The sequence below is a fragment of the Haliaeetus leucocephalus genome, unplaced genomic scaffold, assembly GCF_000737465.1.
Source record: "Haliaeetus leucocephalus isolate CR32 unplaced genomic scaffold, Haliaeetus_leucocephalus-4.0 Scaffold351, whole genome shotgun sequence".
Classification (NCBI taxonomy): domain Eukaryota; kingdom Metazoa; phylum Chordata; class Aves; order Accipitriformes; family Accipitridae; genus Haliaeetus; species Haliaeetus leucocephalus.
The window spans coordinates 3,477,432-3,492,205 of NW_010972787.1; the positions used below are offsets into that span (position 1 = coordinate 3,477,432).

The 14,774-nt window shown below is 39.8% G+C and overlaps 1 protein-coding gene across 5 annotated transcripts in view; it reads right to left on the bottom strand.

Annotated features, from left to right (window-relative positions):
* Positions 1 to 1,090: 1,090 nt before the first annotated feature.
* SPATA13 (spermatogenesis associated 13) overlaps positions 1,091 to 14,774 on the bottom strand; it is a 44,205-nt gene continuing 30,521 nt past the window's right edge. For 3 of the 5 annotated variants that reach the window (XM_010572656.1, XM_010572653.1, XM_010572654.1), the window contains 7 exons: positions 13,677 to 13,862; positions 10,928 to 11,107; positions 10,104 to 10,336; positions 7,790 to 7,919; positions 6,865 to 7,237; positions 2,821 to 2,899; positions 1,405 to 1,579 (listed from right to left, as the gene is read on the bottom strand). In XM_010572656.1, coding sequence (XP_010570958.1) covers positions 1,405 to 1,579; positions 2,821 to 2,899; positions 6,865 to 7,237; positions 7,790 to 7,919; positions 10,104 to 10,336; positions 10,928 to 11,107; positions 13,677 to 13,862 — 1,356 coding nt within the window. Of the gene's footprint in view, positions 1,587 to 2,820; positions 2,900 to 6,864; positions 7,238 to 7,789; positions 7,920 to 10,103; positions 10,337 to 10,927; positions 11,108 to 13,676; positions 13,863 to 14,774 lie in introns of all 5 variants that reach the window. The other 2 variants (XM_010572652.1, XM_010572655.1) reach the window with 2 other exon arrangements.

The window sequence follows — 14,774 nt, forward strand, 5'->3', positions numbered from 1 at the left end:
TCTTTCTTTCCTTTCATATTACCAGCAGTCTTTTGTCAACCTTAATGAGAGCTATCAAGCAGAAATGATCAGTGCTGCAAATATCAAGATCCTGTTTCTTCCTGGTGGCTTTTTAAAAGTTATTCTCCCAAATCAACTTAATGTCATAGGCAAATCGTACCAGCGCAAATCACGTATTGCATATGCTGGCCAGAGCTGACCTTAATCGAGTCAAGTTCTTCTCCTTCCCATACCGACTGACGACTCTGAGACAAAAATCCATCTCCGGTCCACTCAATTCCTCTATCCCTTCCAGTGAGGATTTCTTTTTCTTTGTGAAGAAATAATTGGTCAAAACCCATTGCCAATTGACTGTGTATAAGAAGCATGGATCCAGACCGCCTCAATATATTTACATTACCATTCATCCATCTTCTAAGTCAAGCTATATGAATACAAAGTGTGAGAACTATGTAACATAGCCAGCAGTCAGCAGTCAGCACGTACTGTCTCAACTCTGCCTTTGTACATTCACATTATCTCAGTTAGAAAATTAAAAAATACATTTTACACAGAGAAATAAGCATATTGGAAATATAAAGAAGCATCTCCTAGGTGAAGAAGTGCACAGAAAGTGATATAAAAGCTCTATACTGAAGAGCATACATGCATGCAGTATATTGCTGTGACTGAAAGTAATCAATCTGAGATGCCCTGGGCTCCTCGTTTCCACTTGTGTGCAATAAATGCACATATCTTTATAGTCCATTTCACACTCTGTTCATGTTTCTATATGACAGAATAAAATTTCCCTGTTCCAATCTGGAATATGGTAAGGCCTTGCGGGATGTTCTCCTGCCATTTGGCAATTTAATAGAAAAAGACAGGAAGGATTAGTGTCCACCAAATTCTGCAACAGCTGGCTAATCCCATGGGATGTCTCCACCTGATTTTAATGGGTGGTCTCTGCTCAGTGCTCCAAAAGGAAGGAGAAAACTCTCCTAAGATTCCTTGGTGATATACCCCTAAGGAAAAATTCCTCCCTACCCTAAATTTGGCCATCGATATAAGGGTAAGAAAAATGAAATGTTACAATGACCTGCATGATTCCATCGCTACTTCAACATAACTAAGACAAACAGAGATCAAATACAGCTGCTTCAGAGTAACAGCAAGTTGTCTTTGTCAGAAGGGAGACTGCTCTTCATCAGCAATGCTGACACTTGGCAACATTGACTTCAGAGCAGTCTTGAGGACCTTCATTCTTCTTCTAGACAAAGGTTGTATTTCTGGCTCAAGGACCCCGAGGTTTTCCCTCCAAAACTGGAGATTCACTGAGCTCAAATAAGCTTAGCCGTGTCTCCAAGGTCCTTCTTTGGAGTAAGTCTCCCTCCATGCCGATGTCCTTCCCCGGTCCTTGGCCTCTCACTTTTTAAAGGGGGTGAGTTTGTTGAAGGTATGCCAGAAGAGGGATGGCTTCCGCTTGGGTTCTGCCAGGGCAAAAACCTGCTGCTGCGGGATGCTGGTAGGCACAGTGATGTGGCGCTGATGAATAGGATGCAGGCTTTGGTGTGGAGGAGGCACAGGACACCCATTATAGCTTACACCTGCAAAAGGAACAGTTTAAGGAAGCGTATGAGTCAGATCATGAAATCTTCTGAGAAAATTTAAGCACAGGACCATGGGACAAATTCAATGGTCCATAAAGCCAGTATGAATTTTGCCATGATCTTGAATGGAAGCACTACTGAAGGTTACCTTTTCTGGTATTAGACTTTTAATTGCTGCATTGGTTTGGCTTAAGAGGAGAATAATAACAGTAAAAATAACATTACAGAATTACCAAAAATAAGCGGCAGTTTCACATAGCCTGGCTATATTGTTTGCACAAGTAAATTCTGGTATTTCAAAGGAATGACTTAACACTGTAGATACTTGTACTTCAGTCAACACTCAGAATAAGGCTGGGTAAAATATTGCCACCAAGAAAAATGTTATTTCTTCGATTTGGAAAATATTTTTCCAGGCTGATGTTCTCAGACTTTGACCTTTGTGCATTCTGAACAGAATCTCCTGATCACAATTTTCAGCCACTCCCCTGAAAATCTGGACAGGTTTTATAGGTATCTAGTGATTGATAAAGAGAAAATGCTTTAATAATATGAATCCCAGGGAGCAGAGGACTACCTAACGTCAACTCCTTCACTCCTAAATTCAGACTTAATCTGGTCCCACTTCAATTTATTCTCTCAACACACTAGAGATCTGGCTTTAAGACAGAAAAGGACAAAATCACAACACATTTTCTGAGAGAGAAAAGGAATAAAAAAGCTGTTTCCAGAGAAACACATTTCTAGTCCATCCTTCCTTCTAGTCTAGGACAGAAGGAAGCCATTTTGAGTGTATTATGATAAATACAGCAACACATGGCTTGCAAAAAGTACTTTAAGATATTTTAACAAAGCATAGAATTGCTAAATAAGAACAAGGTGTTTGAGTAAAAGCAAAGGAAGGAATCAGTAACCCCCATTTCTAATTTAATCTCTGCGCGGACTTCTTACATCCTTAAATAAACCATTTGCCTTACCTCTTGAGTTTCTTTTCTAATAAAGAGAACACTGACTTGCCTGTCTGAAGGAGACTGGGGAGCTGATTTAGTAAACAGTTTACAAAGGCATTGGAATTTGATATTAAAATACAGGTTAATGGAAATTATTTGAACTCCATGTAAACCATTAAGTTTTTTTAAAAGACTGAAGAACTCAACCATAGCCAGATTGTGTTATTTCCTAACATAAAGAACACTGGAACACAGTAAGAATGTAAAGCAATTCTGAACACTCACCTTTAATTTTTCCATGCCTTGACTTACGGGCATTCTGCATGGCTTGTTTCTTCTGGTTTTCTGAGATTTCCATTCCTATGTCAAAGTGTAAATTAGGACACTGGTATAAAAATACTGTATCTAATACTTGATTACATTAAATTAAACCAAATATATTTTAAACAATTTTTAGTAAATCTTAATAGTAACATACCTGAAGTTTTTAGAAGTATGTTTTACTTTGTCATATGAATTTAAAGACCGCTTTTCACTGGGATAACAATAGGAACATTAATTTGCCTGTAGATTACTGGGAAAAACTGCTTTCCAGTTCCTACTGGCAATCACTGGGGAACTAACCCTCAAAAAGTTCTTTTTATAGATAAGTCCAGATAACAAGAGCTTAAAAAAAAGTGTAAATTAACACTTCTGAAAGCTACAAGCCACCAAGTAATAGATCACAAATGCAGAATCTGTTTCTTTTTTCTCTCACTCTGAGCTAACTTGGGGTAACAAACTGAAGTCACTGGTATTGCTGTAGTACAAATTGGGGTATCTTTCCCTCCGCTTGGAGGAGACAGTATCACATAATCCATCAGACACTGAAGCAGGCTGTGATGTGGTTGTGGCTTCATCAGACTGGGGCTGGATCTCTCACTCCGGTGTCTCATGTACTTGTTTGCATACTTGTATGATGGACATGATGCTATAGTATGTGGTCAACCCTGTGCTATTTACTACCATGTGGCAGGTGTATGACTGACCTGTGCTGAGTACAGAGATACCAGACATCTACTATGAAAGGTGACACCAGTGACTGGTGTCGTCTGGAGCCTATGTACAGACACTCCAGTTTCCTCTCCCTGGGTGCAAGACAGATGAGATACATGGATATGTTATATTTGCACAAGGAGACAACAGGGTGCACATGCTGTCACTCATTTCACTCACATGCACATAAAGAGCACAGAAGTTGCGATTCAAAGTCAGAATGAAGCGTCTGGTTTGGTTCCATTTTGCATCTTGTGCACTTCTCTATACTTTTAAAATTCCCTTCACTTTTTTAGCCTGAACTTATGAAGAAGTCATTACAAATCAGCCTATTAACTTACAATACAACAGCAGTTTGCCATAATTTTGCGGTAGCAGAAGTTTATTTTATTCTGCAGGGTTTTTTTCCTTTATAGAAACAAGGAAACAGATTAAAAAAAATTGAAGCAATTTCATCAACAGAGATCGGACCACTTTCTTAGGGTTACTATTAGTGGTTTGGAGAAGGATTTTCTGGCTGTGGCCTTTTCTTCCCATATATTCATAAAAGCTAAGAAAAGCTAGATATGGTTTGGGAGACAGTGACTTGCACCAAAGTGTCTTTGAAAATAGAAGTAAAATGCCATTTGCAGTTCTGAATTGGAAGAGTATGTATTTGTTCTCTGAGTGGTTAGATTAGAGGCTTTGTGTGAACTCCAGCAAGATAGCTTACAAAATCAACAAGATAAATTTAAACCTGAGGTTGAGAATACTGGCGCCTTTCCACTGGTTTTGGCTAAAGGAAATGTTCCATTATGCCAAAAAAAGGAAATTTTAGAAAAGAAGCAGTCTTCTGGGTAATGGAGAAAACATCCAAGCCACTGTGACTCACAAGACCAGATGGACATTAGCTATTATAAGTCAACTATCTTTCCTGTGGTTCATGATACCTGTGCCAAAACAGGTACATCAGAATAATGAGCTGCGACATTTGAAAAGCAAGTTTCCAGAAGGCTGCATGTTACATGGACAGAAAAGACTGCATGTGCCTATGTGCCATTATCAAATACACAGTTTCCCGTTATACTGAATTTTCTACCAGTTATTGCACAGTGCCTGAAGAGCAGCAAGCGTGATGGACCCTCCCGTGCAATCCTTGCGCTCAGCACCAAAGGAATTTGTGACTCAGCGCTAAGTAAGGGTTAGTGGTATTACAGCAAATCTCATCGTTATCACTGCCACTGCCACCACTGTTGAATGGTTACCCTTTTGAATATCATACATTGATTTTCATGAGGTGCCAGTAGAATAAATAATGACATTTAGGGCTGTAGCTGCTATGCCTTTGCAGTTTCCTCATGCTTGGGGACTTCTGCAGCAGTGTCACTTAGAAAGAATGGGAACACCCCACTGCCTGCACAAGACAGACCTGCTGCTGCACGGGGCAAGCACTAGTGTGAGCCTCGGAAGCATCCTGACATACAGCATTTAGCCCACTCAACGTACTCTCCCGGTGCTCCATAAAGCAACCACTGTGGGAGGAGGGGTAGATACAGATATGAAGAGCTCAAAAATGCTCCTTAGAAAGGAAGGGAATAGAAAATGTTCACATTTTATCTTCTTTTGCTCAGTCCTGCTCACAATAGTGCAGGAGCTGTGATTTATTCCATATTGTCCTTCCATATGACTATACTACTGTTCTTGTCGTATGGTGGAGTGGAGGCTTTCTGTAACTTTGTTGTAAGAGGGATTGTTTGGACACTCATCATCAGATCCTCTGCATTGCTTTATTACCTTCTGATCACCTTCACCCTTCTGCAGTATCCACTTTATTTTAGAGTCCTGTTTAGGTGAATTAGGAAAGGCAGCCACCACCCGTCCCCATGAGGATAAGGTGACTGAACAAGCTCTACACAGAGCAACTTGTGAAAGCCATCAGTGTTGTGCCCAAGAGGATCATAAATGTCACACCATGATGTTCAGCACAGGCGAAGAGTTGGTTTTGAAAAGTTTGGAAAGTTTGAGGGAAGTTTAGCTGTAGCTGCTTCATTGTTTACTCTAGACTCCAGACGATTGGGGTTAATTGCATCACTTGTTGCAATGGAGAAGAGTTAAAACTGGTTTATGAGTATGAATTGGTAAACTTGAAAGTATTTTCTTCAGCTTACAGACTATCTACAGTACATACAGAGGAGGCCTTATTTAAATATTTACAACAGTACCAAACGAGAAAGGCACTAAGATCAAAAGATTTACATTTGTAATCTAAGTGTTATTCCTGTTTTCCTATTCTTCTGACCAGGTGTTTTACGTGAACATGGAATATGAGATTTGGCATCTTGTTTAAATTTTAATAATTTCTGAGTTATATCATCCACTTCACTGCACTTCCAATTTTAACTGGCTGTTATCCAAAGCCTAAGCCTGAAGAGTGTTATAAAAAGGAAAAGTTCTCATGCAGTCAACACACACGGATGTACTAGTATTTTCATTACTTCTTTAGGAATATTAAAAAGAGTTTTATTTTTCTTATTAGTGTTGCTGTCTTCTTCATGTATGTTTTGCCATTGAAATTTTGCTGGAGCTTTTGTCACTGATCTTAAAGGAAGCATGAAACTATGCAAAACCAAAAATCTAAATAACAATCCCAAATGTACATTCACACAGAAGACACTGTCCTTAGACTGTTCCACAGGCTGTGGGTCTAAAGCTGATGCTACGATTTGGTACCTTTTTCCCTTCTCATGCAAGGTTAGGCTTCATTTCTCTGCAAACTGCCCAGTGGTGCTATTATTGGCTCTGTAACTAATGATACCATGCAACTGCACAGGTCTCCTGGACACAGGAGGTGCCATTATATGACATGGACAGTATAGATCTACAATTATTGCTGCTTGGCTTTATAATAAAATGTCCTTTACGAACAGATGTTTTGGGCCAATGATTCATACAAAAGTGCTAGGATTTTGAATGGAATTATTATTATTATTATTATTATTATTATTATTATCTTTGTGAATTGCATCTTGTCATATCTCATATCTTATTCTGCTCCGTAATGCACCAGAATTACATGCATTATGCTGTGACATGGATGTCATAGCTAACTGCCCTGGACCTTTGGTCCACAATGACAGGGCAAACACACCTGAATAGGCTTCACTTACACGGCTAAAGGTCATGTTGGGTAAGAAAGAGACACCAGTCCCAGAAGGTAGAGTGCCCATCTGCACAAAGCATAAAGAAGCATAAAAGCAGGAACATTCCCCTTTGTTTTTAACACCTTTTAGAGAGGAAATCCTTCCACTCACCCATTTCCTTGTCTTCCTGAACTCTTCTCCTTTCACTTTCGCATGCCTCCATCCATCTCTTTTTATCTTCCTGTTTTTTTGCACAGAACAAATGAATCTCTTCTGTGGCTCTGTTTAGTATCTTAAAAGCATTTTTGACATTAATGTTAAAGTCTTTGTCTCTGCCATCTTCAGTGTCCACAATTTCCATCTCATCCATGTCAATACGATCCTTATAATACAAGATGTCCCTTCTCAGTAAGTCCTTCTTACAGAACACAAGCTGATGGTCAAAAAGGAAGAAAGTCCTCTGCTGGCTTTTGCCTTGCTTTGATATTTTGGTCAGTTCTCCTGAGTGGATCAGTTCTGAGCTTCTGGCTAACACATCTGGTCCCTAAGAAGATATATATATATATGTAGTAAGTAAATAATATTTTAAGATCTTACTGTGTGCCTAACCAGTCTCATTTTATAATCAAGTCTCAAGTTCATTCATATTTCTTGTATTTTTATTATTAGATTTGAAAATGTCACAGAATGTAGACACTCTCCTACAGAATGTGGTTCTGCTCTACTTTATTTCTACATAAATCAGGAGGAAACTCATTAAAGTCAGTGAAGCAGGTTCAAGTTCTGACAGAACTACCAAAAATCCCAAGGAGATTCTATAGGTCTAGCATTACAAAAAAATCCATTCTGTCAGCTCAATCCAGTGTCAGCTCAAAGACAAGTGTCCATGTTAATACATGCTGCTCTTCCAGATTTATAAACAAGGTAATCAGTAACAGAATCACTGCAATGAAGCAACTGGACTTTTAACTGAGCAATGACCAGCTGAATAGTAGACACCATAAACTACCTACTATGCAGAAAGACGTATCCTGTAAAGGACATGAAGTACTGTACAGAGTACCTTTGCTCAGGAAAGGGACAGGCTGACGCTTACCTCCCAGTCTACGATAGAGACTTGCCAACGTGCAATCTTGTCTATGCTTTCTAGTCTTCGTTTTCGCTCATTGATCAGGCACGCTACATTCTTCATAGCCTCATATGCAGCTTTTATGTTGTTATAATCACTGTGAAATGTAGGCACGTTTCAAAGATCACTTATGCAATGGATATGATGCAATCACAAATTGTAACACAGTGCTTGAAGTATTAGCCCACATTATGCATCTATCCCTCTACTTAGGGTACTTAAGTAAAAGAAACCTGATTCTCAGCTATCCTGAACGTCACACAGTAGTCTGTACAATTCAGTGCTGCTGTACTGCTAGGCTTTGTCCAGGAGCAAATTACTAAACTGGTGGAAGGAGGTGGATGTAGATTAACAAATTGCAGCACTGTCTGTATTGAAAACAATGGTAGAACTCCTGTTGACCTCAGTGATACCTACATTGCAGCAAAGGTATTTGTTTTTAAGCAAGATTTTAGTGGGATTTTATTGGGAAGGGCATTCCTTTAATCATGATTAACAACTGTATTTTGTCCTTCTTGTTCCCAGTGGCTGGGTCAATGAATGCAAATGGAGAATGCTATGTGGGCAGAAAAAATACTGAAAACAACCTCAAACAAGGTGAGCAAGGGACCCAAGAACATGGGAACCAAAGAGGGGAATAAAAGGACACAATGCTGACAAAATGGCTGACAAATGGAGTCTCTGAGAAGAGAGAAGGAGACCCATGTTTCTTGCCTTAGAGTCCCAGCAGAGCAGCTGCCTTCCCTCCTTTATCAGAACACCTCTTGCAGAAAAGGGGGCCAGAGGTAGAAAACAGCATGAGCCAGAAATAACTCCTGCAAAGGGGTCAGCCTCGCTGTCCTTTTTATCTGCTTCTGCCTCAGTTCCTATTTTCATCGGCTGCTGCTGATGGATGCGCTTCCCTTCTAAATCTGCGAGTTACTCTCCTCTATTTATATCTATGGAAACTCTTTTCTGCCACACTGTATACAAAAAGTGAGATTAACAATAACAGGATCCTACTAATGTCAGGCAGATGTCCCACAGGGTGACCGCATGATATACACACTGCTACTCTTGCCCTTCCTTATCTCAGTTCCTTCTTTCTGTGTTGGTGTGTACGTTATTCCACACTTGCTGCATAACCTGTGGCCTTCGCGGCAGGCTGTGCACATTGGATCTTCAAACTTTTTATGAAAACAAAACAAAAAGCTACCAAAAAAAACAGGTGGCTTGAGCTTTACCAAGGCTCCGTGTGGGTGTAGGTCTGCCTGTTTATGAGCATCTCTGTGCACTGGGCGCCTGTCCGTGCTTGTAGGCATCTCTGGATGCCGTGCCACAGAAAAGAAAGACAGGTAGTATGGGTGGAAGGCGGCAAGACCTTGCTGTCACTTCATCTGCTGGTTTAATAGCTCACAGAATAATCTTTCTAAAATTAGTAGCAGCGAAAGAGATACCCACGGTAGTAATTGTTACTGCGGCACTTCCCAGGTAGCCACAGAACTGAACAGAGGCATTTCACACCTGAATGACAGTACTTGACATCCCCTACGTTTCGCCCCTGGCAAAAATCCCGTGGTCTCCAAGGGGAGTTTTCTCAAGGTTAAAGAAGTGCAGACTTTGGCCGAGGAAGCATTGCCTCAGGCTGTATTTGGACTTTGAGGACAGGGGTCACAATGGAACATTTTTCTTGCAGTTGTACAAGGTAAAAAGGAAGACATTTAGAGATAAAATCTTAATTTAGTCAGAGATTTAATCATCTCAAGTGTATACTAGAAAGGCTAATAACCTGCAACTTCAATTCTTATTTATCCCAGCTGAAAATCTAATATCTGGACTTTATTGCAAACAAAGGCAATGTTTATTACTAGGTAAGTTTCTAAAAAACATTACCTCCAAGCTTGCTCCGATTGTGGTTTTTTTTCTAAGGCCCTCTTTACCTTTCTTGTGTTCACAACATTTATGCAGCTTCCCCCTTTTTTCTGTGGATTTCCTTCTCCGTCAAAGAAATGACACATCAGCTTTTTTTCACTGATTTACACATCCCTCCCTGCATCCTATTTCAGCACTTTCTTCCTTTTCTTCTCCCTCTTTCACTTATTCCTCATTCTGTCTTGCACCCTGTCAGTCCCCTGTGCTCCATTTTCACCTACTGTTTTTGTATCTAGTAAGGAGCTCTTGTCTATAGTGGTCAATGGGAGTTTTGTTCCTGATCTCAAAAGCTGTAGTATTGTGTCACCCAGAAAGCTTGAGTAATTAGGTGTTACTACTATTATAAGATTTGTTTTTTTCATTCTCTTACCTGTGCTCCTGAGTGGTGTATTTGAGCAATTCTGCAAGCTGCAGAGGGTATTTGCAGATTTTCTGAACGGGCGTGAGAAGAAAACCATCAATGGCAATGTCAATCATCTGCTGGAGCAAGCGGCAGGCCTCAAAGAAGTGACGGTATTTGCCCTGTTTCATTAGTTTGGAAAGTTCAATGCAGGCACTGGGATGATTGTTACAATACTCTGAATAAATAGCAAAGCCTTCTTGCTATTAAAAAAAAAAAAAAGTCAAAGCTTAAAGTAGTTATCTATAAAGGAGGAAAGATATTTCTGTAACATCTATTATAACTAATTAGATTAATTAATCCATTTCCTATATTGTTTCCAGGCTGATCAGCCTTGAAACTATGCAGAAATCTACTTTGTAACTGTCAACACTATGTACTTTCTTTGTAAGAACCCAGAAATAGAGGCCTCCATTGAGTCAGGATAATCAAATCCACTTTAAGAAGTAATTTTCTTTGGGGAAGACAGCTATAGGCTTAGCAAGTGTCTATCATGAACTCACAGCCTCTTTCCCCACCACCTTCCTTCCTTATTTTCTTTAGGAAGTTTTTGCATGCCCAATATGAGATCACTGCAAATAGTCCAGCTCATCTGTGATCACTAAAGTTTTGAAAAGGAAACTTAAAATTGTGCACAAAGTTACATGCTTGCTAAAGATGAGGAGAAATCAAAAGCATTTAAATAATTCTTTAATTAAGCCCTTGTTGCTAAAATCCCCTCCTAACATTGTAACTTAGCATTTTCTTGTCCTACTTTGTTAATTTCATAAATAAACCAAACTTTTGCAACCTACATGTTGAAGAAAACATGACCCTATTTCACTTAGATGAGGTTCCTCTTTGTTGTACTGTTTCTCCAGATCCTTCAGAAACTTCCTTTGGAATTTGTAAATATCTTCAATATTTCCAAAAATGGTGCTTAACTGAGCTGTGGTGAACATTCCTGTATGTTTGCGACACTGCCGAATATAACCCTGGAAATTAAATGAATAACCTCTTTAGTTTGAACATGTGAAAACAGGCTCTACCCTGAACAAGCCCATTTGAGCTGTGATCTATGGGCAGGTGAGTCGTTTCCCAGCTGTGGACACACGGACACACACACACGGACATGCAATTCCAGATTTGCCTCTGAAATGTTTACACGTTGATTCTTGCAGTCCAACTGCTGTCTCACACTACCATAAATGAATCAGGGAACCAGAAACCTGCAGAATTTGTGAAGCCCATTCACATCTCCTCGTTATGATTACCCGCCAAGCTGGAGGCGAGCCTGGTGTAAGACCCCATGCACGCTACTACTTTAGCTGCTGCACTTTTTCAGAGCCATTTCTCTTTGCCATAAGAGTTCTTCTCTATGCAGGTAAGAACAAACCCTAAAACAATTAATATAAAGAATTTCTACCAGGGCTGAAGTACTGGTTCCTTAACCAGTACGTAAATAGGGCACAGTCTAAGCCAGAGAAGCAAAATGAAGAACATATTATAACACATTCAGAATGCTGCTGTTTGGTAAAAATCCATATGGTATTGGCAGGAGGTAATAGTATTGGCAAGACTGCGCATAAAACTTTTCCAGTTTTTTTTCTCTTTACTTGTAGGAACATCACAGGGGTCCAGCTCACTTTATTCGTACCCAGTGTTAAGTAGATACACAACTGAGTCCTCCAGTTTTAAAACGATGGGGGGCCTCTTAGGGCTGAAAAATACACAGCCAGCACATCTTCAGGTACCTCTTCCACAAAGCTGAGCGTGGCGAGGAGGATACAGTGCAGGGGCTAAATACCCAGGAATAGCTGCTGTGCTCATACTCTCGTATCAGTAATGGCACCGGGGTATGGATCAGTGCGAAGGTTAACTGGTATGATACGGGTTATCTGCCAGGCTCTTCCATTTGGCTGCTTTCAGGCAGGTTTCCCCCAAATTGCTTTGGGAGCAGACAGCTGTAAAAAGCCTTGCAATTGCTCTGGTGAGGTTTACCAGGAAGCAACTCTGAATATTTCTGGCACTGTTATGAATATTCCTGTCTCCTCCACAGCCATCTGCTCTGAGAGCTGTGCAGTGGCTACACTGCAAGTCAGCTACCACATTAACTACTATTAGGAGGATAACTCTGAAAAGGAAAACTAATTCCTGTTCAGCTCTTATAATGTGGACTGCAGACACTTCTTGAATGTATAAAGTTTTTCTGGGTATACTCCAGCTTCATGATCCTGACTGCACCAGCCCTAGTGATTCATTCTAGTGCACAGCTTGCAAATTTGGATTACTATCCACAGTAGCTTTTCCGGCTTAGTCTCACTTGAGTGTATTTTCAGCCTTATGTCCGGCTTGCACCACCCTACAGATTCACTCACTTCTCTGCTTGGAAAATGTGTGTTAGCGCTCTTGTAGCAAACTCGGAGGCATGTCAAGATTTAAAAAAAAGAGGTATAGAATATATGAATTAGAGAAAATTAATTATTAGTATCAGTCTAAGAATTAATAAGTCAGTAAAATATGAAAGTCATGTCCTAGAACTCAGCTAACCACGGCAACGACATAGCTGCATGTACAAATTCCTCCCTGATCTTTTACGCACACAGTCAGGCTTACTAGCTTAAGTAAATAGTGAATCTAAATGACAAAACTTACATTTAATGTTTTAAAATTAGCCAATTAGCAACCAATTTTTGTCTTCTTGTTTTCCCTTCTCTCTTTCTTCAAAATGCATAAAAAAGGTCTGATCTAAAAAAAAACCCAACCACTGCTGTCTTGTCTACTTTGTTGTTCATGAAAGAATTTAATGATGAGTGGTGGACTAAAGGATGACAACATGAAAAATACAGACAGAAACCTAGCAAACTAAGGGTACAAAGAATATTTTGGTAGGTTGCTTAGCACCCTTCCAGATGCTAACCACAAATACAGGTCAAATGCATCACAGTCCATGTCAAAAGAGGCAAACTTCAGTGAAAAGTACCAAGAAGCTTCTTGCCCAAGTGTGGGCCTCCAACAAAACTTGAACAAAAAGCAGAACCCCCCCACACGTTTTATGGTTCAAACAAGCAAGGTAGTTCTAAAACACCTTTAAAGACTTCTTCATAGCTTCTAAGCATCCAGAAAAAATCTCTTTGTTGGAGAAAACAAAAAAAAAATCTCACCCAGCAAACATTCTCTTTGCAAGTTACTTTCAAAAAATTTTGTCCCTGAACTATAGTTGGTTTTATTAAAGTTACTGAAAGTTTTCTATCTAAACCAAGTGGTAAAAAGTTCTAAATAAACTGAACTTCCTTATCTCATTATTATGGAAATAGCAGTCAGATAAGCAAAGCACTTTTTCCATGTTAAAAGTGGAATGTTTTTTTTTAAAAAAAAGGAAGTAATGCCTTGTGGCAGTCAGCAGAGAGGAAAGCTGTAAGAGGACACAAGAAGGGTCTGACTGACAGTCTCAGAAGTGGGATTGGGAATATTTTGATATGAGAAACCACTCCGGTTCTGGACTTATATGGGATGTTTTGTTCACATTAGGTCAGCAGAATGCCCTCAGGTTAAAGCATGTACCTCACAGATGTCCTTGAGATGCTTGATATAGACTCGTTCTGTGTTCATAATTTCCTGTATAACGTTGGTTCTCATCTGATCCTTGTTTTCAGCTATTTTCTGACGATGCTTGCTAATATCTGCATCTTGTTCTTCATCCTGGATACTACTACAATTTTCTGGCACTTCTTCCTGATTAACTCGCAGCTGCAGCCAGAACAAACAAAGCAAACTAGAGTAAAGCAGCAAACTTTTACAAAATGTGATATAACTGTTACAAACTTCTTACAATTAAGAGAGGCCTTGCTACAGAAATGTTCCCATTCTTACCTTAGAGGGAGAGTTCCACAACAGGATTTATCTCATTGTACCCAATGCATATTCAAATACAGTGTTGAGATTTCTGTCTGGTTAAATACATGGCTTTCTACTCACAATATCTGAGAGATACCATGTTGTGTTGCCTGTGTATTTTTCAGACTTAAGCTTATTTCTGACCCTTACTAATAGTTTATGTGTTATTTTGGCCAAGCCAGCACATGGGTAAGAATTACAAAAGTAGACAACTCAAATACTTTTAAATAGTTTCCCTCTGCCCCAGTTCCCCATCTGTACAACGTGGATAACAGCACCTCCTTTTTTGACTTTTGTCTGATTGCCCATGTTGGCTGGAGATCTGGGAAGGGCAAAGGCAGGAACCATCTCTTGCACTTTGTGTAGTACTTCATACAGTGTGGCCCAAGCTTCACTACAGGATCTCAAAAAGTACTTTAAATTCATTTCTAAAACACAGGTCAGTTTTATACCATTCAAGAGTTATACTGTCATAATCTGGCTGAGTTCCCACTGGGGAGTTCAGACTGTGAACGAGATTCCTACATGATGTTGTGATAATAAATTAAGCTCTGTTTTACCAAGAAATCCCTGCAGCATAGCTTTCCCTGCTCCCTCGTGAAAACTGCTATGTCCTCTCCATATACACTGACTGCTCCCGGCTGAGCTTTCTGCTGCCCTCATTTCTGCTCGAGAAATTCCTTTTGTCACGAAAGGAAGAAGCCACTGTAGAAGGTGTCAGAAGAGCTAAGGGATCTTGGGGTGCGATTCTCTATTGCTTTTTTC